The 27,425-nt window shown below is 39.4% G+C and overlaps 1 protein-coding gene across 12 annotated transcripts in view; it reads right to left on the bottom strand.

Moving 5' to 3' along the window:
* Nucleotides 1–27,425, bottom strand: part of LOC122882838 (plexin-A1-like) — a 325,344-nt gene that overhangs the window by 248,882 nt on the left and 49,037 nt on the right. For all 12 annotated transcript variants that reach the window (XR_006379472.1, XR_006379471.1, XM_044210661.1 and 9 more), the window contains one exon: nucleotides 9,824–10,006. Coding sequence is in view for 10 of the 12 variants with exons in the window: in XM_044210661.1 (XP_044066596.1) it covers nucleotides 9,824–10,006 (183 nt within the window). In the remaining 2 variants the exon portion in view is untranslated. The remainder of the gene's footprint in view (nucleotides 1–9,823; nucleotides 10,007–27,425) is intronic.

The raw sequence follows: 27,425 nt of genomic DNA, 5'->3' as shown, positions 1-27,425 counted from the left end.
CTGGAAGACAGTGGAGCAGATGAAAACAGTAAACCATGGAAAAAATACTAATCTTGGCACCAAGTTCATTCATGCAATAAAGGCCATTTTTTTAAATTATTGTCAGCATTAATAAAATGTATCTTATGGAGTGTCTATGTATCAGCAATAAGCTAACAAGGACAATGTGTTGCTATGCTTTAATTATGTGTGATGGATGTTTGATGTCTGCCCAAACTATACCTGTACACCAGTAGCTTTTCACTTAACCAAATCCCTTGAGTGAAAAAGTCAAAATATAGATTCAGATTTGGATCAAGAGCCACGCAGCCTTTAAGCATCTTTCAGCTTGTTTAAAAAATGTTCTTTAAGTGTTATGGCCCTTTACTGTTTGGTTCAGCCTTGCTGCGCTAATCAACCTCATTTCCAGTTTCAGCAGGCAGCTGTTTCCAGAGAAAACGCACTGGTAAACCCACTGTACACTACCTGACCAGCTCCTAATAGAATTGTCAGCCCCAAGTTACATGAACGTGGTTATGGATAAAGTTTATGTCAATATAATGTGCAATATACAGTAATAGGAACTTCAAATAGGGCCGGCTTAATTAGCTTGCAAACGTTTTAATCCCCAAATCACCTAAATGGTCTAAATGTAGAAAGGTTACATGAGCATCATGGATTTAATAGCTGCAGTATTTGATATGGAGCTTCACAAACTCTGCTCTCCATGGCAACAAAATAATGATTTTATAACAACATATGAAATTGCATTTTCAGACGAATTTGCTACATACAACCAACAGGCCCATCACAGTGTACCAAAGTCAGACTCTGCAAGGGTTTTGTGTGAATTAAAGCCATCTCACAGTTTAGCTGTGATCTTTCTTTGTGTCTCTTGACACTCACAAAGCCTTCCCACTTATTAAAGATTCATTAGCTCACTAATCCATCCATCTAGCTCTCCATGCACATCGTCCATCCATTAACACTGAGCCATATTCCTCCAGAGGGAATGCTGCGATAATGCCCTGCTCAAGGACACAGGGGGTAATACATATGAAGTGAAAGCCCACCTGGGAATTGAACTCACAACCACAATAGCACATTAGCAGTGGCTGTCTCTAATAAGTGATGCAGAACAGTATCATAGCAGCCTCTGTTCTGGAGGTCGTGGAGATCCTGCTGTTGTAATACAGAACACTGACAGCGCTAAAGAAGGACTATTTCTGTAACACTCCATCCTCATCTGATGCTGTTACTCTTTTTTCCCCTACATACTGTCCATTTGTCTCCTCCTATAATAAGAGCTATAACAGATGGGGAATTCAAATGCAGATGAGTAGAGGAGACATTTTAACGTGTGGAAGCCAGTCTAAGGTATACGGTGGTCCCATTAATTCATTTTCACACCAATGCATTCATTTTTCTGCCTGGAATCATTTTGGCAGCAAAAAAGAAAAGAAGTGCTTTCCTCAAAGGAAAACCACTTCACATGTACTTCAAATGGAGATGTTTCTCAAATCACAGTTTTTCAAAAACTGGTATATGGTCTTTTTTGTCCTGTGCAAAGTTACCATCACACATTGCATGATCTTAATATATTGTGGCCAGTAAAATATATTTACCCCTGTCCATTACCTATGCTTTGTTTGCGCTGGATAGGCCAGCTGTCAAAAAATGCCACTTTGAGCTCCATTATAACTCTGGTCTCCTAATGCAGTGTTGAGAGAGTGAAAGTGAATTGTATCAGACCACTTTGCTGCTGTTAGTTTCCATTATTATTATAAAAGAAGACTTCAATGTCAGCTTAAGACATTGCAAATAAGTACAACAGATTTTACAAATTAATCTCATCTTAAACAAACTTCCAGACAAACACATGCACAACGTTGTATGTAATGTTCCATATGATCATTTACAAGTAGGTCTGTCATATCACATGTATCTGCCATACATGTCTGTTCATCCATCTCCCTCTCCCTGTCTGTGTCCCTCTATGTCTCTCTCTCATGAGAGGCTTGACAGGGATAGTACTTAGGTACACTAATATACTAATGGATAGAGGAGATAAAGAGAATGAGGGAAAGGAGAGAGGGAATGAGAAGTAGAGGAGAGAAGGACAGTACGCCTCACACACACAGATGAGGTGAGAAATTCTCAAGGGAGGTAGATTTGCGGGCATCTAGCCCACCTCAGTTGGGAGCGAGAGAGCTGAAGGTGACAGATGAGTGAGAAGGAGCAGAGGGAAAGAGAGGCGGGTTGTAGACGGGAAAACTATAAGACCTGAAGAGAGGGAGTGCAGAGAAGTAAAAGTAGCGGAGAGAACAGGATGATAATTCACTCAAACACTGGCATCGCTTACAGTAGTAATATTATCTCTGCAAGACTTACACACTAGTCTTCCCTCAACAGGCTCTTACAACAGCTACATACACACTTTGTCACACATTCATTTACAGAGGATCACACTCTAGCACAAAAACATAATTCCTGACACACTGATATTAGGGCTGGGCGATATATCTATTATATTCAAATATCAATTAATGTGTGGTATAGCAGATTACCATATCGTCATATTTGAGTTTTCAGTGTTTCCGCAGATCTGGTTACTTTAGTCAGCCATAAAGCAGATAAGCTCAGGTAGCAGTATAATAAGTGGTCTCGACCTTCCGATTGGTGGACGACCCGCTCTACCACTAACCCACAGTCTTGACTGAAAGTGTTGTGTTTGCTGCCACAGATAAGAAATAAAAAGTCCCCGTTTATGTAACGTTACTACGGCGTCTTCAGCGCTTCACAGCAGAGTTGGTCCAGACTGTGAACAGCTAGCTAGTTATCAGCTACGAGTCAAGCTAAAGTCAATTAAAATAGCCTAAAACCCGAGGTCGCCCAAATACGTTTCGGAGCTGCGGAGGTGGAAGCCGCGGGCAGAGTAATCAGAGCGATCAGATGATTGATCGCGTTTTCTCTTGTAATCACAATGACTCGTAGCTGCTAACGAGCACAGCCTTTCTGTAACTATTATACAGCAACTTGAGCTCTTCTACACATTTCACAACAAACCCGCTGCACTCACACACAGGTTACCCACAAGGCCAAGTTCCTTAAAGGAGAAGGCTCGGCCGGTAACACAGGTGCAGTTAGGCTGTGGGTGTGAAGAAGTACTCAGGTCCGTTACTTACCGTTACCGTGTGTAACATTTAGGAGGAGCTATTGGCAGAAATGGAATTTAATATTTATAAGTATGTTTTCATTAGTGTATAATCGCCTGAAAATAAGAATCATTGTGTTTTCATTACTTTAGGATTTATATTTAGAGACAGAACAAAACATATCAAGATAGCCCATTGATATATATTGTATCATTCATACACATGTCCACATAGGAGCAAGTACACAGACACATCTAAAGTGTGCATGCCAAACAACAGTTTCAGAAATCCTCAGATCACGCTTTTGAGCATGTGTGTTAGCATGTGTGCACACTGAATGTGTGCATGTAAGTGGGCAATGTAAGTGTATGTGTGCTTAGGCCTTGTTGGACTCACTCAGGGAAGAAGCTCTAGGCATGAATGATAGTAGCCTACTAACACACACACACACACACACACACAAAGCTTCACAAAAGCCTGTTGTGTATTCTGAGATAACTAATAAGACATTATTCCACTAACTTCTAGTTAATGGGATAAAGATGGAATTAATGTGTTCAGGTGTTGTGCTCATCTGCTCATTATGAGTTTGCATTGGAGAGGAGAAACTATAGTCCGCACACACTCACACACAAATAGGGAAACAGACAGCAGCCCAACCCAAGATTATCAATCATCTCTACCAGCCTGGTGTTTTTGCCATTTAACTAGGCTGAGCAGCCGATGCGCTGCTTCAATCATCGTCTGCCAGTCTAAATGCTAGTGCTAATTAGCATTCACATGCTAAATTACCTCCCATCCCATGTTTCCTGATTAGGCTTAATCATTCTGACAGCTAGTTTTACTGCTAAGCTTGCAGAGCCAATACATGCACAGCCATCTCAAACTCTAGGAAGAGATCCAAGGCACTCTCATTCGCTGGATACTGGGATCTGAAGAGCTGGTATCCTGCTTGGTATACTGCTTAGACCAGTGGTTCCCAACTGTAGTGCGGTACCTGTCCAGTGGGTCACATGATAAATTGAATTAATTGAAAATGAATGGTCGCAAGATGACTTACAGGTTTTACAAATTCTATTACTTTTTACTGACTTTTCTCTAATCATTGCTTTTTCTGTAAAATATTGGATAGTTTTTCCTCTTCAGGCCTCTAAAAGTTATTCAAATAAAATAATCTGAGAAAGTTAGAAAGGAAAAGCACTTTGCTTTGAATTTCTCAGTGGTGAAGAAGTACTCAGATCCTTTACTTAAGTAAAAGTACTAATACAACAATGTAAAAGTACCCCATTATAATTGAAAGTTCAAAATCATACTTAATTACATAAGTATTATCAGCAAAATGTACTTGAAGTATCAAAAGTAAAATTACTGTTCTGCAGAAAAACGGCCCCTATGACTGATATTTTATCTTTATCTAACATTATTAGAATGTTAATACTGATTCATAAATGTGTGAGCAGCATTTTACTGTTGTAGCTGATCGAGGTGGAGCTAGTTAATCTACTTTAGATACAGTTAGGTAGTTTAGTCCAGCGTTTCCCAACCTGGACAGCCACCAGATAACTCTGAGCGGTCATGAGATGATTATTGGAAGATGAAAGAAGAAAAACTAATTTATATACATTTCTTTGGACTTTTCTCTAATCTTAGCTTTTTTTGTGAAGAACTGGATAATTTGACCTCTTTATGCTTCGAACAGTTATTTAAATGAAACCATCTGAGAAGTTTAGCGGGTGAATCACCCTTTGACGGAACTGCTAAAAACTCAGACATCTGAAATGTGACGAGGGACCCCAGATAAATAAGGGGTCACAAGCTAAAAAGATTGTATTTTATAAGCTTATCATACTTATTTCTATGTAAAATCTTAGTCTGTAAAGTAACTAGTAATTGTAGCTGTCAAATAAATGTAGTTGAGTAAAACATACAATATTTCCATCTGGAATGTAGGGGAGTAGAAGTATAAAGCAGCATATTAAGTAAAGTGGAAATACAAGCACCTCAAAAGTGCAGTACTTGAGTAAATGTACTGATATAATCTGATGATCTGATGCAATCTTTTAAGAAAGGATGCAAGTAGGTGTTGCTTTATTTGAAGTTGGAATTCACTGGTGGTATACAGTTAGATATACGGTGGTGGGCAGATCATGAGTCAGTTCACACAATATACTGCTTATTATCTTGCTAAAGTATTCATTTCATAAAGGTGGTGGGATACTGTTAACAGGGAGTGTGAGAGTGGGGAAGATAGATATGATGGGGTAATATACTGGAAGCCACTGCTGTGACACAGAGGCTAAGGAGAACACATGAAGCATCTTGCCATAGTGTGACTCTGAGTGGGAGGGATGTACGATTGAAGGAGCAGGCCAGAGAACTTCTGGTCCACCTCACTGGCTCCAAGTTGCCCTGAAGTCTAACCAGTATCACTTGTCTCCCTGTCTCAGGGCAGTGAAGTGCCAGCGTTATGTCAATCAACCAGTTGGCAGTTACCTCAGTAGCTCTGCTTCATCGGTCCTGTCACTCAGGCTATCTTCCAAGATAGAAAGGAAAAGGAAAAGTAATTGGATTTGCTGCTAGCAGGGAAATGAGGAAATGACATGTAATCCCCACACACACACACACATCCACGTTCACACACCTATACACTGCTCTGAGTAAATCTCCCTCTCTCTCTCTCTCTCTCTCTCTCTCTTTCTGCCTGTCTTGCTTGATTCTTTTTGTTTCTGAAATCTGGAAATACTTCAGGCTGTTGAGAGTTTCTTTTCATCTTGCCTGATGTGGCGAGAGCGCCTCGTTCCTTGTTCTCCCAGGTAGACAAAAGAGGAGACGAAATGAGGGGAATGAAAGGATTTCCAGCTTTTTACCAAGATCTGAGGAGGGTTTTTTAGGATTGTTCTGGCAAACAGCACAGAAGACAGCCCATAGTGCATTTTCATGCTGTTAAAAACTTGGTACCCCACCTACACTTTGTCTTCCTACAAAGTGATGTACTGTGGTGTTTAAAAGAGAAATGTAATCATGTTTGACTTTGAAGTACTGAGTAAAGAACAATCATATATAATGCATATACATTACTGCATATTCTACTGCTGGCTGGCAGGTATGAGACTGGTGGCTTTTGACTAGGGGAGAGGCAGCCTTTTCTGTTATCATATTGTGTGACAAGGCTGCATCCTACATCCCACAAACTATTCCCTACACCCAATACCCATACTGTATGTCCTATATCCCACTTCCTACTGCACATCTATCATCTTACATTAGACACCCTCCATCTCATGCCTTCCATCTTGGAACCCTGCAGCACCCTCCTAATCCTTTATCTTTTGTCTTCCATTCTGCACTCTACATCCAACAATTAATGGTGCCTTCATGAGAACCATGTTAATGGTGTTTAAGGGAAGAGTTCATTTCATGAAGCCACAGTTGTGATATTCATGACTTAACAATTCATGACACTTTTGTTGCCTTCTCTTTTCTCGCACCAAAGCATGACATTGAAAAGCGGTCTTACTAACAGTCCAAAACTCAAACATATTCAGTTAACTATCATATAAGACTAAGAAATCCGAACAAATGAGAAGCTGCAACCAATGAATGTTTGACATTTTTGCGTGAAAATTGACTGAAACTATTAATCAGTTATTATAAAATAGTTTGATAAATTTTCTCTAAATCAGACTAAATGATTCATTGATTAATTGTTCTAGCCCTACTCATGTTCTACATCCACATCCTGCCATATGTCCTACATTGCATGTCATAGAATCTACATCAAAAGCAGATCAGCATGTATACAGTGCATTTTGTCACGGTCTGCTTTTTTTCTTATTAGTCTCTCAATGTAATAGCTATCTTATCCTAACAAAGGCCATACTTCAACATTAAATCACAAAAACATTTTGATATGGGGCTCTCAATCAGCTGTTCTCCACTTGGCCACATAAAACCAATGAAGACCGTCAAAATAATTTAGCAATAGAATACTGGTTTGATATAATTCAAAAGTCAGAATTGCAGTCTACAATGGCAACTAATAACCTGTAAAGAAAGCCATTAAGTCAGCAGTAATGGAGATGTTAGGTGGGTATTTTGCACATACATGCTGTGTGTTTAGTCGGTCAAGGCTTTCTGGTTAGTCATGCTGATGTAAAGCAGCACAGATGTACTCTGGCTTACGTCACAGCTCTCTTTCTCTGTGTCTCACACACACATACCCAGACAAAGACACCATCCCTTATCCAATGGACTGCCTAGGTTTAAGATTTACACTGGCAATTATATATTCATAGATCAATCAATACAGTGAGTCTAGCAGCCGAGACATGTCCACGCAGGCAAACACACATTTAGCAACAGTCACACTGTAGGAATTCTAATGAGCGTGCATGTGCATAGACATCAATACGCTGCAGCTTTACATTTCATTAGGCCAAGGAGAACAGTTTAACTCCCAATGAATAGCAATAAAACCACACAGCCTGTAACCATCTCTCTCCATCTGCCTCAGCCTCACTCTCTTTTTCTCCTTCTTTCTAATGCCAGCTCTATTCCCTCTTCCTCCCTCCAAATTTTGGTTTGTACAAATCTAGTACAGTCATTTAACAGTTGTTCTCCAATTTATTTGGAACGACCTAATCTAAAGCTAAAACAAATCACCACATGTGTCAAAGGAAAGACTTACCAGGCACCAACAAATGTAAAAGCCTCATAAACTGGCTATAGGTGTAATGACTTCTGATTTATTGTAATTGGTGTCCTGTCTTGCCATTTCCCTGCTCATACAGAGGACTGCATGTCACTGCAGCATCTGCACTGATCTGTGTGAGGAAGCTGGCAGCCTCCACCTCTGTATTCACCTTCCTCCCTCCATCCCTGAGCACAGGAAGACATGCCGGCTGAGGGGAAATGGGATTCCGATCAGTGGGATATCATCCAGGATCTGCTGACCCCACGTACTCAACACACACACAAATCATCTGTCTGCACACACACATACAGACACAGAACAGGGGTCAGGCACAAGGACTAGCGGACTAGGTTTCAGTCGACTTAGCAAAACACCAGAGACAGGAAGCTGTGTAAGGAGGTATGTGTGTCTGTGCAAGTGTATGTTGTGCACATTATCATAGGCTATATAAAAGCAGTTGACAGCAGCATTACAGTAACAGATAGTCCACCGACAACAGAAACACAGGCCTAATACTTAAATTGTCAAACTCATATCAAAAACTGTAGCAGCTGAAAATTTCAGATGCATTTCAGTTGGCTTTAATAGAATATGAGAGAAAGTACAATGTTAACACAAAGCCTTCCAAACAAAGATATCACCATTTGAAATAAAAGACATACGACTTGAAAGTATTGTGTCTCTAAAAAGAAAATGAAAAACTCTGGGGAGCATTCTCTAAAACTTTCCAATGTTAAATGCTGCTGACAGCGAAATGTGGATGTTACTTCTTTTTTATTTATTTTGTATTATGTATGTATTTATGCAATGACTTTTATCCTCAGGTGACTTTTTTATTCAGTCTCCAGAGTATTGGTGACACACTCTTATGGAGATGTCCTGCTGAGAAAAAAAGGGAACAAAAGGGAAAAAACACAGTTGGATCTCAGATGAAGGAGCAGCTGATTGGCACACACACTGTGCGGTCTACTCAACGTAGGTACTTGAGGAGCACACACACACACACACACACACACAGACGCACACATACTGTAAACCCACAGGCACACACTCAAGGGACTGCATGCTGTGTGTATGTTGAACATGATGTGAAATTACAACTTGCCTGTGATTGAGGACAGATTTTGAGGCTCCCATTGCAAGCACGAGCACACAAACAGACACACAGAACTACACACACACACACACACACACACACACACACACAAATCTGGGGTTTTCTCACCTAAGGTACTCAGGAGACATAAGAAACCATCTTTACCCACGTTATAGCCACTCAGAAACACTCCCTAGCTCTCGACAGCACTGTGACTACACATCATCCAAAAAACACAAACACCTTGCTCTGTAGGAGTTCACTACGTTTAAAAAGCATTCAATGACAATGCCAGAACAGTGAAAATCCATTTTAAGACAGAACACAACATATGCCATTAAAGATAAATATACACACAGATATATATACGCACATTCAGAGCTGATGTCTGCAATGAGATTTCTAATGACAAAACCTTTTGTCAGCAATGCCAAAACCAATGGCCATTGAAAATACATCACAAAATGACACAAAATTACTTCAAAGTGAAAATGGTTTTCTGTAGAGCATGGAACACACACACACACATATACACACTCTCATTGTTGTACTCTGGCAAGAGCATTTGAATCCCCATTTTAGTTTTATGTCACTTATCGCTGTCATTTATGTCTCACATTGTTCACAATGTATAAGAAACATCCAGAAAATACAGAAAAAGACAGATAAAATACAACACCATCTTTGCATTGTTCCTTTACCTATGATGTTTTTTTCACAATTTATATACTATAGGTTTGTATGCTGTGGGTTTCTTAACCAAACAGGATTGAATGATCAGTTAATGCATCCATGACTCAATAAAGATAGAGTTGCAAGGTTTTCACACCACACCACCCAAGAGCAAACTGAGCGAGCACGCACACACACACACACACACACACACTGCAGGATACCTACCTTCTTCATGCGTCCGCTGCGGGTGCCAGTGAAAGCCACAGTGTGTCCACGGTAGTCATAGGCCACCACAGAGGTCATGCCGTCGTCCTTGTCCACGTAAAGCGGGATGCCCTCAATGGCGGTGGTGCCCCCTAGAGGCTGGTTGAAGTCTTGGCCGCAGAAGTTATCATCTATCTGCAGCGGCTGGGGTGTCGGGGGATAGAAGGAAAGAAAGCCATTAACTCAACCACTAACACTTTTAAATCCCTTTTCTCGTTAAACTAACATTAATTCTTAAAGGAGGAGGCTTTCGATCTCCCCGGCACTTAGTACACTTTTTTATGGTGCTGGAGCCAAGCCAAGCCACTGCAGATTTAGTGAGAAATGGTGTGAAATTAATGGCCGTCTCTGGAAAAATTAACTTCAGCTTCCTCAACTCCTTTTTTTAAAAAACTTTTTGGAAAACTGATAGACAAGAGGAGACAGCGATATTTGTCTTTCATTAAGGACAAAAGCAAATCTCTTCGGTATGCAGTTACAGCGTCTGTGATTGATGCTTTCCCCTCCATTACAGCCTCTGATTATTTCATAGTACATGATGTAAACCAAGCAATTAAACAGCTCAGCATTGTTTGAATGGATGAACAGTTGTTTGCTAATGTTTTAAATATTGATTTCTTATAAAGCTTTGGCAATGTAGTTTCTAATAAGAGACAAGTCAATACAGTGAGTAAATCAAATGGAGCTGGGATAAACATGGTGGGGAGGGTGAACACATCAGCAGGAGACTGGAGGAGATGACAGAGAAATGGGAGGAAGTAAATTATAGGTCAGATTAGCATATCATAATCAAAGTGTGTCATATAGGCACATTGCCAAGCTGATATGTGATATGTTGATATGTCACGCCTGATTTATGAACGTATGTGTGTGTGTGTGTGTGTGTGTGTGTGTGTGTGTGTGTGTGTGTGTGTGTGTGTGAGTGTGTGTGTAATAGGCATGTCATTAAAAGAATGTGATAGCTATGTACGCATCAGAGTTTTCTGTGACACTGACATGTGTAAAAGAGTTAATCGACAGCATCTGAATTACTGTGGTGACCTCACACGTGCATGCTGTGCACACATACCGGGAAGCACACTAGGAAGTAGACAACTTCAGGTCCACACAGCTCTGTAGGAGATTAAACAGATGCACACTCATACACACAACATACACACACTAAAGAACGCAGAGTGCATGCATATACATAAGTCAAGTTTCCATCCAAATGTAGTGCGAATTTAAAATGAATTTCCAGAAAAATGGCAAAAGAAAATGCTAATTAATGTGCGATTCCATCCGCTACTGTCAGTGGGAATTTCAGGAGTTGGTTCATTGAGATAAACAGTTGGTGGCGCTAATTCTCAGGTCTGGTGAAGTGAAACCATTGTAGAAGAGTGCAGGACGAAATGACATAATTAAAAGAGCGCCAGTCAACCCTAAAACAATAGGAAACCATGTATAAAACATGATGGAAATTTCAGCATTTATGGCTGTTTCATTTATTAATTTGAGAAACGTTCTAGTCTCCACACAGATATGATGTTTTCATCTGCTGCTATTTTTAGTCTCTTCAGTGGAGCGGAAGCTTCAGTGGACGTTTAGGTCACATGCTTCATGTATATCATGATTTATTCATCATGCATGTTTCCATTGCACTCTGTCGCATTTTTTCTTTATTGATACGGCAACTTTTCTCAGCCAACGTAATAATTTTTGCGATATCCACTCAGGTTTTTTTTATGCGCAAATTGAAAATGTGCATAAAAACAGGTGGATGGGAACACACACGTGCAGACACAAAAATACTTACTCAAAAATAAGCGTTTACAGGAACAGATATACAGCATCACATAAACACAAATATCGCAGGGAAGAACAAAGTAGACACACACAACAAGCATCCTTGCGCCTCCCACACTACACAAATTAACACGCCAGCTTTCTCTTCATTACAAAACGTATCGTCTCCATAGAGACTAATCAATCACCCCATCCCTCCAAAACAGCAAAGCTGTCATGGACCGTGTGTTTGTGCACTTAAGTGTGCCTGTTGTAGGTTTATAAAAGGTTGAGAAAAAAAAGCCTGTGGCGGACATTGTCTGCCTTCTACCAGACTTTCAAAGGCAGCCAGAAACAGAGCACAGTTTAACTTCAATGAACAAAGACACAAAGTGAGACAAAGTGAGTGAGAGAGGGAGAGAGAGACACATACACACAATGCTTTGGTTTTTCTATGATTTACATAAACATGTTCTCAATTTTGGAACTGTTTTGCGAGTAATTTTAGAGGAAGACAGGAGGACAAAGGGGGAAAACAAGAGCAAGTAAACAAAGGAAAGCAAGTGAAGTGATGCAGGGGAGATTGAGACAGATATGAAGAGGAGGAGAGAATGGAGGGCATACAAATGTAGAAATCAAGAGAGGGAAAGAAGGAAGAAGATGGGCAGGAGGGTAAGAAATAGAGAGATGGCCATGGCTCAGTGACAGTAAGAACCCTTTACTTGGCTCCCTGCCATACAGTTTCCCTTGTTTCCTCTGATATAGACAGAGCAGAACCAGACCTCCATTAATTTCTTTCACTCATTTCCTCTCCCTTTCTCTATCCTTTATCATTCCATCCCATTCTCTCCCCCTCCTGCTAATCCCTTTCTTCACTTTTTTCAGTTTTTCCTTCTCTTTCTCCACATATTTCTGTTCTCCATTTCGAACCAAAAGTTTTAAAGAACATCCCAGGAGTAAAAATTGTTTATTATAGTAGCTCGTGATAACATAATTTAGTATGGATTTATTTATGCTGGGAGCCTCGTACTTGTAAACAAATCTGCATTCCCAGTGTCTGTCGAGCTCGCACACACAGAAGTGAGATCGCCATCTTCCCAGCGCTATTGCCGGCATGCTGAGGATGCTAATGGTTTGTTATGTTTAGCCTGACTTGCATCATTACCATAGAGTCAACAGCTCAGATTGAGGCACAGTGGAGCATTCAGTCGACGTGTTTTCACTGCAGACAAATGTGGCCTCACACAGACCTGACATCTGCTAGCTGTTGTGTGCCTTGTAGACATGTAATTCCTACAGTGTGCCTACTCTATCATTCCTCTACAGAAACTCATTGAGGAGCCGCTGAAGCTTTTTCAGTCAACAATATGGAAGTGACTGAAGGGCCTAATAAAAAAACAAAAACAAACAGACTCTGATCATTTGATCACCCTCTGTTTATTTTAATGTATAGGACTACAAACAGGCAATTGTTATTGTATTTGACGTGTTTATAACATGAAGCCAAAAAAAATCCTCACCTACATAATACGTTACAGTGCATTCCCATCAAACACCCAGTGTTGCATGGACATGCAGATTATGAATCCATTAACACTGAGCCACTTCATGCATCTTGGGCTGATAACTGTCCAATCTCATCCAAGAAGCATTTGATACTGGATTGAAACCCGTAGATGCATTCTAGCCAGATGCTGAAAAGGTGTAAATGTTTCACTTCAAGATGCATAGGCAAGCTTTTCTCCTCCCATGGTGTAGCTACGCCAGTAAAAGATCTGTGGAAATAGCCAGAGCCATGGTCCCGTGTGATGATGTCCGCTTGGAGAAGAGCTTGCCCTGATTTGCATGACAGCCTGAGATTCAGTACATTTACTGCAATACCAATATAATAGTTTGTTCCATGCCTTAATTTGAGCAATATAATTTTTGTTTTATTTGACAAAAGAATAAAAACTTCTCAATGTTAAATGTTGTCTAAACACAAGTAGCTGTACAAGAACTAAAATACAGTTCTGAAGGGACAAAACTTTAATTTAAATCAGAAACTATTTTATCAAACCATAAGCAAAGCACAGTATGAATCTGAGCAAGCAACCCAGTTTTTGATACTTTGACAGTTTAACACAAAGGATACATTTCTGTCAGTATCAAAAAAGTATTGACATTCAATAACCAGCCGCACTGTAAACTTGGCTCTCATTCACTGTTGGCCATTTGTCTACACATATTTTGTTCAGGACACTCTAGATACCCCATCATAAATATCAAATATGTATCATATTATCAGGGCCTGATTTGGGTGATTAATTCAGTCGTACTTCAATGATCAGCTGCATAATTTGGGTAATTTTCAAACAGCTATTTACTGCGTCAACTTTCTGCCACTGTTTTAATTTATTTTTAATTTACGGTTTTAATTCCATTTGTACTTGAACAACAATACTGTCTTCCATATTTGTATAGGATTTTTTATGTTAAAATTCTATGACTGAATCGTCACCTGGATGGTTATACAGTGTTTGGTGTAAGTCAGTGTAATAATCCTTTACTGCGTCCCTAACATAAGGTGACCTGCTGTAGTTTTTATTAGTACTTTTATAAGCTCTATATAGCTTGTCCCTGTTGGCCTACTGGACCTCTGACCATGCTATTATTATTACTAGCTATAGCTCGTACTCAGGACACTGTACATAGCATTATTGCGCACACACACACGCACACACACACACACACACACACCTTTGTTCTATTTCCAGGGGGTTAGACAAGGACAGAGTCCCCTGTGTTGTCCTTGCCGAAAAGACCTCTGCTGTACACAGGCGCAGGCTGGCCCCTGGCAACACACACACACACACACACACACACACACACACACACACACACGATCCCTGCCAAACTCTTGCTGGGTGAATGATGATGGGGTGATGAGGGAAAGAGTGAGGCAAGTGAGATGAAGAGAAGAGAGGAGATGGGGAGAGAAAAAAAGGAAAACAGAGGGGAGATAGGGAGGAGAAACATAAGGGAAGGCTAAGGGTCAACAGCGCTCTTGTTGCCACTAATGAGGCTCAAACCAGGAAGAGGGCAAGCGAGTGAGAGACAGAGACGGAGAGACAAAGATAATCTGAATTCAACTCTTTGGATTGCCCATCAGCCAAGTAAGCATAAGAGCTGCCGTGACCATATTGTGGTTTCAGAAGAAGTGATACTGGGACGAACACCTTACCAACATTACCACAGTAACATCTTACACACATCACACGTATGCACACGTCCATTGTAAAACTACTATTTTACAGTAACCTTTTATGCGTTTGTGCCTTCTTTTTTCTTACTTTGCACTGACAACTACTTTACTTGCAGAGTGTTATGTGCATATTCTTATGTGTGTTTTTAAACATTTTTTCCATTATAAATACATATTACAATGTATGATTATTTAATTTATTATAGATAAATATTTGTCAAATATACCACGGTGTACATTGAACATTGATTGAGTTGATTTTATCACAAGAAGAATCACTTAATTATCTGTAGCATACATCAAACATTACACAAGAGAGATAGTGAGCATTAATCTGTATTTCCCTGTTAATGACACCCTCAATGCAAGAAGTGTATGCTATGTAATATGACATTATGAATTCAGAATTATGTCATCTTTGAAACATTGCAAAATCTATTGTGCACATTAAACTACATAAAGTTACTTTCTGATTAGGTCAGAGACCCGACCCAAAATTGGAGTTGGGCCAGGTCAAAATTGTTTTCTAGCTAGGTCCAGATAGGGTCCAGTTCTACAACGAGTCTTTGTTCTTTGTCTCTTTGTCTAATACTCAAGTGGTGTAGCAGACTCACTATCAGCTCTGACCAAGTGGTGTATCGTAATCATCGCAGGAGAAATATGTTTTTTTAAGGCAAGACAGAGATTGTGAACTGTGGGGTGCATGGAAAAATCAAAGCATCCTTTGCAACGTAAGGAAGAAGTTGAAAGAAAATAAATTAATATTTGAAGTAGAGTTAAAACAATAGTCAATCGACAGAAAATGTATTAAACTATTTTGATAATCAAATTATTGTTTAAATAATTTATCAAGCAAAAATACCCATTGACATTCCTTAGTTCCAGCTTTTTAATTAGGAGGATTTTAGAATATATTTTTTAACTGAGTTTTGGACTATGGATCGGACAAAACAAGACGATTGATTACCTTGGGTTTAAGGAGATTGTAACAGGCAATTCTTTCTGACATTGTATTGACCAAACATTTCTGGATTCTCGACTCATCGATTAAATCAATGCTGAGAATCATTATTAGCTGCAGCCCTACTCTGAAGCATGGAGAACTTCTTTTGTATGACTATACATTGATTCTTAGAACATGCAGTGATTCTCCTTTCGACCAGGGCAGCTCATTAATTAGAGGAGCATCATACTGCTGCCAGTTGTGAAGTTCTCTCTCCACTTGAGTCTGCATTTTGGATCGGGTCTAACTATCCAGGGGTCTATTTTGAACCGGTTCTGACTGTTTTCGGTTCTGTTTGATATTACGCCTCCTTTTTTGAAAATGATTTTCATGCACATCAGGTCTGAGTAGTTTAAGATTGGGTCCAAAATGTTGGATCTGTAAAGACCTTTATTCTGAAATCAAAAAGCCAATAAAACCTAACCATTATAGTAACCACTGTTCCTGTACTGTTGATGTATTATAATGTGTGTATTTACACTTATACTAACTGTAACGGTTTGGGCAAGTGGGGTAGTATGAACACGGGGGAAAGGACCCAAATGCAGACTTCTGAGGCAGAGCCGATGCAGTTCAATGATTTATTACACAAAATCAGGTGCAGAGGCTTACGGAATGGGTCAAAACCAGAAAACGAGTCCAAAACAGGCAAACAAATCTAAAAGGAGCAAGCAAGAATCCAAAACCCAATAATCAGGCAAAAAGTTCAGACAGGTAGGTCAGGCAGGCAAAAACAGGTTCAGGTACTGGGTTACAGGTAACAGGATACAGGCTCTCAGGTAAACAGATAAACATAATAAGGCTAGAAAGCAAGAACATGAAGCCCATGGAAACTGAGCCCCAATTCCAATCCGGCCCCTACACCCTACCACTGCGTGACGGAGTGCACTCTCTGTGGAGTCACTCTCGCGGCTGTGGAGGGTCTCTTAATTAAGGGGGAGGGCAAATACACCAGCAAACTTTGGGACGCCCTCGCCCTTCTCTTTCAGCATGGTGTCCAATCAACATCTTTCAGACATTGTAAAGGTTATTGTAATTAAATCTAAAAGATAATCTAATACACAACATTGACAAGATGTAGTCTAGGTGTTTGGGCAATAACATGGCACACTCATTACATTCTTGGCACAGGAAGCTTGTGAAAGGAAAAATGATTAATTGAACAAATAAAAACTCACTCCCATGCTTCTTTGGCCATGTCTTTTTTTTGTACATTTTTTCGTTTGCCCTTCTTAATCTGATTATGTCCTTGGTTTTTTATACAGACCCTGAAACTGCACAACACAGGCAATCAAGTCAAATAATAAAAATCTATAATATACAATCTTGTTGGGGATGAGAGTGTGAGGCTGCAGGAAGGGACTGAGAGGCTAACTGTGCACTAACTCTCTGTTTTCAGTTCACTGCAGTTTAGTTTATTGGGAATGAAAGCATCTGTCTAATCAACTTAAATTGTCAGCAGATTTTTTTTTTCAAATCTTCATTTATTTGCAGAGATGTAAGAGAGCACTGAAAAATCACATCACATGAGCGTGTTAGAGACAGTGATTGAGGTAAACAGAGAGAGAGAGATGCTCTCCAGAGACCCAAATGTCTCAAGCATCTCCTCATCCAAGACTGGCATAAACACATCGCTCCAATCCCATGGAGAATGAGCGGGTGTGTGTATGTGTTTCTGTGAGTGTGTGTGTGTATGTTGAACATAGCTTGTGACTCATTCCCATGTGAGAAAGATAATGCTGAAGCGAAAGTTGTACTACTGAGACAAGCTGGCTGATGCAATGAACAACAAGATTTGCAGTGGAAAAAAATTTAAATATTTATGTGAGATTTAGAGTATGTATATGTGGGCTTGTTTTACTATATTTGTGGGGTCCAAAAACCGGGAGCCCACTATACTTGTGAGGTCCAACAGCTTTGTGGGGACCAAAATGCTGGACCCCACAAGTTTAAAGGGCTGTTTAAGGATTAAGCCTTGATTTCAGGGTTAGAGATAGAGATATGTTTAGGTTAGGGTTAGGGTAAGGGGCTAGTGAATGCATTATGTCAATGATGGGTACCCACGAATATAGTAACACAAGGATGTGTGTGTGTGTGTGTGTGTGTGTGTGTGTGTGTGTTTCAATAAAGAAAGGTGATTGGACTGCCAAACTTGGGAAGAAGAAGTCAACAACACACACACAAACACACTTGCATGCACACACACACTCTCTCCTGGCCTGCATCCAGGTATTTGTTGTGACTTGGCGTTGGAAGCGGAGAACAGCACTGGTTGACCTTTGGTTTCCCCCAGTGAGCCAATACCTGCTCTCTAATTGGTTGTTAATGAGTGAGTGTGTGTGCGTGTGCACATGTTTGTTTTTCAGTGTATATTAAAGAGAGAGAAAGACGTGCGTGTTTTTATGTGTGTGTGTGACAGGGTAGGGGGTGCAGCGGGGATCTTAAACATCTGTCTAACAGACTGGGGCACTTGAAGCTTTGACCTGCTTAAACACACACACACACACACACTCACAAAGACTAGTGTACATGCACACACTTTCCATTGTTGTTTAATGTGCATTTGTGTTCATGTGGGTGAGAAAGACCGTGTGTAGTGGGAAAGAGGAAAGTGTACAGCTTCTGCAAGATATCCACACACACAGAGTGGACTTTGTGCAGACATCTGGCAGTGCAGTCTGCTCTGATGGCAACAGAACTACGGGCATCTGCATCTCACACACATGCACTCGTGCATGTGCTCTCCCATGCACGCACACACACACACACACACACTCACACACCTTCTATTACTGCAGTTGGTATGGTAACTATTATAAGAGGATACGCACAAGAAGCACAAGCCACAATTTCTCACAACTAGTTTTTGTACCAATATTCAAATGGGAAAATAAGGTAGCTTGGATATTGGTGCTGAATCTTGATTAAAAAAAAAATGTATTTAAGCACACCATTATACATTAACCGCCACATTATTGAATGCAAATGTAAATTATGCAGATTTTAAAATACTCTGCTTTGCAATTGTTTAAATCCATTACATTTGGTTTTTAATCCCTCAAGGATACACACAAATACTGAATGTAAGCACACTTTCTGTTCACAAGAAAACTCCACAGGGTGTATTTCATAATTAAGTTACCCAAAGGGCCAATTACTCCAAAAGCAGTGTTTTCCTTTGAGGTTTGATACATCACTATTGCAAATAATAATGTTAGAAGTAATATTATATCATTGTTTTTACCATAAAGAAGCATTGCAAAAAGTTCCCTCTGCAAAAAGCATCCAAATCCACTCCAGACCAGTCTTAACCATGATTAGTAATTCCCTTCAATATCGTAATATATCCTGCAAAATTGTTGAAAATTTGACCCTGACCTTGACATAGTGGTGCTGCCATCAGTGATTTTATTTGCCTAGTCATTTCATTAATGACAATAATTAGGTTTTAAAAAATATGAATGAAGTGGTAAATGAATTTAACTCCTTTTTTTTGGTAAATGTTGGGCCTAGTCTTGCAAATTCTTAAAAAAAAAAACATAATAATGGGCAAATAGAGGGTGGCTGGAATAGGGGAAGTAAAGTGTTGCAGTGTTTCTTGGAGAGGTGAGTGAAATTGAAATTATATCCACCATAGCAAAATCCAAAAATAAGATATCAACTGATAGTGATGGGGTCGACATGATTATAGTGAAAAAGACTATTGACTGTATAATCAAACCTCTAAGCTATGTTTTCAGTCTCTCTTTTCATACAGGTATTTTTCCAGACAGAATGAAAATAGCAAAGGCTATTCCACTTTTTAAAAAGGGAGATAAACAAAGCTTTACTAACTACAGACCAGTGTCCTTGATTTCACAATTTTCCAAAGTGCATGAAAAACTGTTTGTACAAAAGTTTGATACTTTTACTGAAAAGAATAAATTGTAATATAATAAATAAATTGTTGAGTGAGAGTCAGTTTCAGCTGTCAGACTAATCGATCTACAGCGATCGAGCTACAGCTTTAGCAATAATGAAAATAATGGACAAAGTTACAACAGCAATAGAAAGTAAAAAAATACACAATAGGGGTATTAATTGATTTAAAAAAAGACACTATAGATCAGACCAAGGCATTATACGGCCCACGGGCCAAAACCGGCCATCATGATGGTTCTGCCTGTCCCGGGAGGTCTAAGACAAACCGCATCATTTTACTTATGAAGCTAAAAAAAAAAAAAAAATGAAAGGCCCTACATTGACTTTTATTTTGAAAAGCTTATGTGTCGTAAATGTGCTTATTCCTGTCAGATGACATTGACGTGAGTGATGTTTGAAGTCATAGCGTTATCTGCTGAGGCGGCTGAGGCACGTCAGGTTGTGTGAAGGTATTTTCATTTTGTTCGTGCAATGCAGCGAATGGAGGTACCTGCTGCAAATGAGCACTGAAAAGCGTAAAGGCCCTTTCAGACACAACGCGACAAAGATACAGTTAAGTTGGATGCCAAATGTAGAGTGTTTAATAAGTCTAGGACTACAGTATTTTTTCACTGAGGTTGGCGGTAAAGCTGTGTTCTTAGTTTGCAATGAATATTTGGCTGTATTCAAAGACTACAACTTGAGCCGTCACTTTAAAACAAAACACGTGGAAAAATACAGAAACCTTTCAGAAGGTGAAGGCAGCCAAGGGATTGCTAGCTAAGCTATAAAAGCAGGAAGGACTTTTTTTACAAAGCTTCATGCAATGAAGGAAGAAAATGTAAAAAACAGTTAAGTATTAGCTCACAAAATTGCCAAAAGGAGCAAGCCATTTTCTGATGGGGAATTTATTAAAGAGTGACTGGTGGACTCCGTGGCAATATTCTGCCCTGAGACGACAGAGTCTTAGGAAAAGCAAGACAGACAATTTCAACTTCTCTAACCCTAACCCTACTTCTCCTCGGCCCTGGGTGAGAGCTGTGATGTGCATGACACAGCCCAGCTACTGATCTTCATAAAAGGAATAACCAAAGACCTTGAAACTATGGAGGAACTGGCTTCCATGCAATCAGTGAACGGGACAACAACCGGTAATGCAGTGGGAAAAGTTAGTCAGTGTTAACAACTGATGGGTGTCCTAACTGTCCTTTTGAAGGGGATGCAAGATAAAGTGCTAAGCAAGCTGGTACTGAAAATAATCCATGTAGTTGATGTTATTACAAAAGTTGTAAATTTCATTAGGGCAAGAGCATTAAATCACAGGCAATTTGTTGTGCTGTTAGAGGAGCATGAGACTGCACAAGCTGATCTGGGCTACCACAAGTGCTTAAGAGTATTCTTTTAAGCACTCTGAACCTGAAATCAGAGATTCAGGAGTTTGTCAGATGAGAGAAAAGAACATCCCCGGTTGGCTGCTTTGGCGTTTGGCCGTTGATTTAACTGCCCTCATGAATGTACTGAATTCAAAGGAAAGGGTCTCTTTGCACATGAGATGCACAGCCTAGACAAGGCCTTCATGAAGAAGCTGCTGCTCGTCTCTCGACAAGTGGAGAGCAACACACTCACACACCTTCCCGCACTAAAAGAAAAGACTCCATCTGCTGATCAACTCAACAGATATGCAGCCATGTTGCAGGCGCTGCATGGTTAGTTTTCAAGGCAATTTAAAGACTTCAAAGCAGTGGAACCTGAAATGCTCACAATCTCCTCTCCTTTTACATGTGAAGTGGATTGTGCCCCCAGTGATGTACAACTTGAACTCATAGACTTGCAGTGTGATGCACTGCTGGCACAGCACTTCAAATCAGTGCCCTGACATTTTACTCATCTCTCAAAGAGGAGAATTTCCAACACATAAGGAGTCTAGCTCAGAGGATGCTGGTGCTATTTGGTTCAGCATACATATGTGAAGAGACAATCTCAGTAATGAAATTCAACAAGGCAAGACGCAGGTCTTCTCTCAGTGATGATCATGTCAGCTGTGCTGCATATAGCAACATCAGGAATTACACCTGACTTTACTTCACTAGTTCAAGCCCATCAGAGACTTGATTTATCTCACTGAGTAAATTGGCAAAACTACCCTTGGATTGAAATTTGTAACAGAGAACTTACTGCTGTAGTCTAAAAGACTTCCAATCCACTTGTTAAGGTAACAGTTCTTGTCAAAGATACAAACAGGAATACAGGATGGGTTGTGTCCATGAAAACATCTGTGTATCACATTGAATGTACTGTGTGTATAAAACATTTTGTCAAGCTCAACCATTTTGTTTTTCGGCATTGACAAACCACAGTGGATTATCCAACAAACAAACTCATGTTCTCATAAATGGTGGGGTAAAAGTAACATGTGCATGTGTGTATAGGTCAGGAGATGGATTTCTTTTTCACCAGGTTTGCTTGGTTTTATTTTCAACCTTGCTTTTTGGACCTGCAGTGCATGTTTTTAATCTTATGCTTATTTTTTTATAATTTTTTAATGGACACATTTTTACCCAAAACAGCCAGTTCTGTACAGTAGGTTCAAAGACTCCTGCATATAATAACATTTTCTTAATAAGATGCTGTTTGCAATCTACTGTAGGTAATACACTGACTATGGGTAAGTACCTCATACAACTCCACTTCAAAATACCTGAACTATCCCTTTAAAGTATGTGTTAGTAGATAAAATATGGCAAAATGAGGGAACAGTACAGAAATCGCATTGCACCAGTGTGGAATTGTGGGGCAACACGTACATGAGCAACACAAAGCCATTATTTATATTACAGAAAAGAGCAGTAAGAATTATTCATAAAGTGGATTTAAGAGAGCACACCATCAGATATAAATGCAGGACTATTGAAACTTATATTTAGTTGAATTATAGAAATTATTAGATATGCACAGGGCAAAAATCAGAGTATTAACAGAACATTTACAAAAGTTGCTTGTTTTTAGATCAGAGGATGAGGAACATAGAAGGAAATTTCATTTTAAGTATCATGGACTGCTTTAAAGCAGATGTGTACTATGAATGTATTATGAATTGGCTTTTGCATTACCATGAGAACAACAGAATAAAAAATGTTACGCTATGACTTCAAAAATGTTTTCTTAATCATTGGCATGAGATGGAACTGCCTTGTCCTTTTTGGAAATACCGAACAAGGCATCATTGGCCTGATGCTTTTTGGGGGGTAAATGTTTTTTACTTCGACATTTCAGCATCTGTTGTTTTGGCTTGGGTGAAATGAGGAGTATTAAGTATGATATGGAGGGAGAGGTGAAGATGTGCTCTGGTGGAACAAAAAGCTGCAGGCAAAAGAGAGAGACTTCAGTCTCATAGGTCAGAGACAGAGGAATAGCTGGGATGCCAAGAGATGCAGCTAGATTTATTCCACCCAGTTTCCTTGCTCTGTTGGTTTCGTCATTCTCTACCCATACGTTTCATTCTTTGATTCCTCCATTCTTTTGCCTTATTTTTTTAATCTCTCTTTCTTTTTCTCTATTTCCTTCACTCCCCCTCTATGATTGAAAACAGATGTGCCAATGCGAGGAGCTGAAACATTTTAAATGAAAAACATACAAAACTTGCCTGACCTGCAACCATGAAGTGTGAACATGTATGTGTGTGAAAATATTTAGAGATCACAATACCGGTGGAAAATTTTGTTTGTTTATTTTTGATAAGTTTGTAAGTCCATCTTTATTCCCACAATTTCCAACTTTTATACTTTTTCTCACTTTTATTTCTTTCCCTCTCCTCTACTCCCCTGAATAACTGCATCTGCACAACACAAGTAAGTAAAAAAAAAAGATAAAATATGAAATTATCTGTCCAATTATCACATTATTTCACAGTTAACTTCCTCTCTAAAGTCATCCCCTCTTCCTTCCTCCAGCATTCAACACAGTGATCGGTGCATGCAGGAAGCCTCATCAGTTCCAATATTTGTCACACTCAATATACTTTGAAACACCTTGAAACACTCTTTTGGGATAATTGGTTTAATCACAGAGTTTAAACGAGGAGGCTGAATCATGAATGCCAGCCTGTTGCCTTCAGTGCCACACTAGTGAATTCAAAAACAAGGTGGAGCAGATTTACAATCCCTTCCAGTCTCTGTGTTTGTCAAGACTGAATCCCAGTGGGAAACTTTTCTGGGTCATAATTTCATGAAGGTGTGCAGAAAAACAAAACGTACAAAGTAGAGGAATCCCGTAGAGACAGGGACAGAGCTCTGTGTGAAGTGAGGGCTTGGCTCCAATGCTCCAGTGTCAGCTGGCCATATAGGTTAATGTGCCACAGTTGGACAGCAGCTCGCTTTACCCCAGATAGCCTCGGTCATCAGCTGAGCTAATTCCACATGGAAAGCTCCAGTCTGGCGTGTCACTTTTCTGGCACAGCAGACATTTGTTGACAGCAGTAATGCACACTTTGAACATTTTGCCTGCTGTAAATGTGTATTTTCATCTTTACATTTGTAGTGTCTGTAGTGTAATTCAAAGTGAAATTGTGAGGTTCTGAATGACTTATCCTAATTTAAATTGAGGATTCCATATAGCCACAGTCCTTAAATGTCAATTTATGCTAATTGATATTTTTATCTTTTGTGGTTAAACATAAAAAATGAAAGCACATGACAGTTTTGCCAACTGGTATATCAAAACTTTAAGTTCCATAACTCAGCTGCATTTGAGTTGGATACAAAATTGTAATTCCAAGCTCGTAATATGTTTTTCACCCTGTAATTTCGCCATTGATATTTAGTCTCATCTAATTTTATATTTTATTAGCCTCAATCTGGTTCAGATCATTTACATGCAATTATATCTTAAAGTAATAATAATATATTTTAAAATGTATATACGTGTTTGTCTACATTTCTACATATATTACTAGATAGATCGCTAGAGGTTTTGATAGATATTATAATCCTAGGATTGGTACAGGGCCCTATCCATGCATATTTTAATGGATCTGCATCGGCCAAAATAATCCCAATCGAATGCTGATTCTTTCTTTACTGTACTCTGCTGTGTTTTGGCCACCTCAGCCTGCTATGACACATCTGGTACTTTTGGCCTAGATTTACCAAATGTAGGCAAACATCACATCTGCACATTTGCCAAAATGCTCTTTCTATGTGACACAAGCCAGATGATGCTCTTTAAACCGGGCTGTCCATCGGAGTACCGCAGACTATAATCTGCATAATCTGAACTAAAGTCTTCCCTGACAACTATAATCCAATTATTACAGACCACTAAAGGGATTCACCCAAGTATGGGAGCCGGTAAAATATTGTACTATACTGCTGTGTGGTGAAAGTGGTAGGCACAGACTGACACAAAGGAGGGTGAAATACAGTGACATGTTATGCACAATTTAACAGAATTAGTGACTATAGGGCTATTTTTTTTGTCTGGCTCACAAAATTGATATATATATTTTGTATGTAAACACGTCCCATTTTGCTCAGCAACAATGCAACTTCAGCCAAATATTTAAGGGACATTGATAGTACTGGAAAGTCATGTTTAAGATACATAAAGGAAAAATTAAATCACTGGACGTAAAGATAATTTTTAGATCTGTTGTTAAATTTCAAGGAGCTCACTTAGTATTTAAGTTATATGTAAATGTATACTTTGCATTCTTTTAAATATTTGCTGTTTACTGTCGTGTGCATGCTCTCCACACCCACAAAAAAATATGAAGCCAAAAGAGATCTTTAAGCTATATCTTGTCTCACAGTGCCTGGTGAGCAGCTAGCAGGAAAACCCAAACACAGCTGGGACACACATACACAGTTACAAATATGTGCACCCCTGCATTCACACATTCACACATACAGTATGTGAATAATTAAAGAAACAAATACACATTAATGAAGGCATGTGTTTGCACAAACACACATGCATACATTCATGTCTGTCATAATACCACACACATATACAAACACAGCATAAATGCCCATCAACAAATAATTACACTCTTCATTAGATGCTGCAGGTCAGCAGTTTGTGAGTGAGCTGCAGAGTGTTGTGTCCTGGACAACCAGCACAGGTTTGTGTAAAGAGAAGTCATTGGCTTTTTGGCCCATAGTTAAACAGCTATAGAATATATGAATTTGACTTTAAGTGCGTTCTGTTCCCTCTTGAGCAGATTGTTTGGTGAACTGAATGATATTTGACACAGAGAGGGGCAAAGCCTAGGGTTCAGTGAATTGTTGCACCACTTAACCAAGTCTAACTCCAGCCTTTCTTGACAGATGAGAGCTGTTAATTTCAAAATGTGACACTAATACTGAGGTTCTAAAACTGCAGGATCACTGTTGATATTTCTGCTCAGTGTCAACTCGAAAATCACTTTCAGACTACTGGTGAGTTTCTGAGAAAAAAGGTCCCTTCAGGTCCAACTCATACAGCTTTAAGACTAAGCAGCCACAAGCTCCAAAATACTCCAAATGCATAACAAGCTGACACTCTCATGAGCCTATAGCAGCCATTAATCCATTTTGTCATGTGCTATGATAAATAACAATGAACACCACTGTGCAGTAAATTTAGTTCAGAGGCCCCATTCATACTGTAGTTGGATCTGAGAAATTCCCCTATTGAGAATTCACTATAAATCAGGAAGATTTCACAGCATGGTGGGCACCACATGATAAAGCCTGAGGCGGAAAAATCACAAGACAAAAAACATATGGGGAAGTGTTACAGCTGAAGTCATTAAAATGCCTAGATGTATGTCATATTTTGCTGTGTCATGCATCAAAATGTCTCAAGAGGCAGGTGTGAAAACTGCCCCTCATCAGAAAGTGTTTCCCACAATGGGCTGCATTCTAGACAGCATTTGACAGAAATTCACCATGGCGCTATATGTATTTATCACTGCACTGCCAAAGAAAAACTTAACAAGTCCCTTAGTTTCCCATTGATTCATAAAAATTGGAGTTCTTTAAACCAAGGGATAAATTCTACCTGTGGCATGAGATAACGCCATCTGTTTTCAAAGTTGTTTCACCTGTTACCTGATACGTGTTGACTCCTGAGCCAGAGCTTAAGTATCTCTTATTTTGTAAGCTTATCAGTCTCCATTCTTGCAGAGGCACAAATAGTGGATACTGGTTCATATTCCAATTAAAAAATATGTCAGTGTTGCATGTATAGCTTGTTCCCTGGCCAAAAATATATTAATTATACAATTAATTTTAACACTACAGCCGTAATTTTCATTATTTTAACTTGATTTCTGAGAAACCATGTATTTTTTCTTGTTTGTCATAGCAAATTACTGCATACTACACCACCCTTAATTCTCCGCCGATTGTGAGGCGTGAATCAGAGAGAAAATTTGGTCATTGCAATAGGCAACAAACACTGCACCATATTTGCTAAATGTATCCAAAATTAGCCAAGATTCTGAAAAATAGCTCATTTAAACTACGGAGTGTATTATGAGGCTTCTACAAAGTGTAGTCTTTAGCTTCAGCTCACTGTTAACAGAAGTTTAAGCTTGGTGATTCGACTTTTTATTTTATTTTTTATTACAGAAATGCTCCTTTAGAGTTCTTTCCTTACTCTCTTATGTACAC

This window comes from Siniperca chuatsi, linkage group LG10, assembly GCF_020085105.1.
Source record: "Siniperca chuatsi isolate FFG_IHB_CAS linkage group LG10, ASM2008510v1, whole genome shotgun sequence".
Taxonomy (NCBI): Eukaryota; Metazoa; Chordata; class Actinopteri; order Centrarchiformes; family Sinipercidae; genus Siniperca; species Siniperca chuatsi.
The sequence above is the reverse complement of the archived record's forward strand: the minus strand, read 5'-3'. Positions and strand labels throughout refer to the sequence as shown.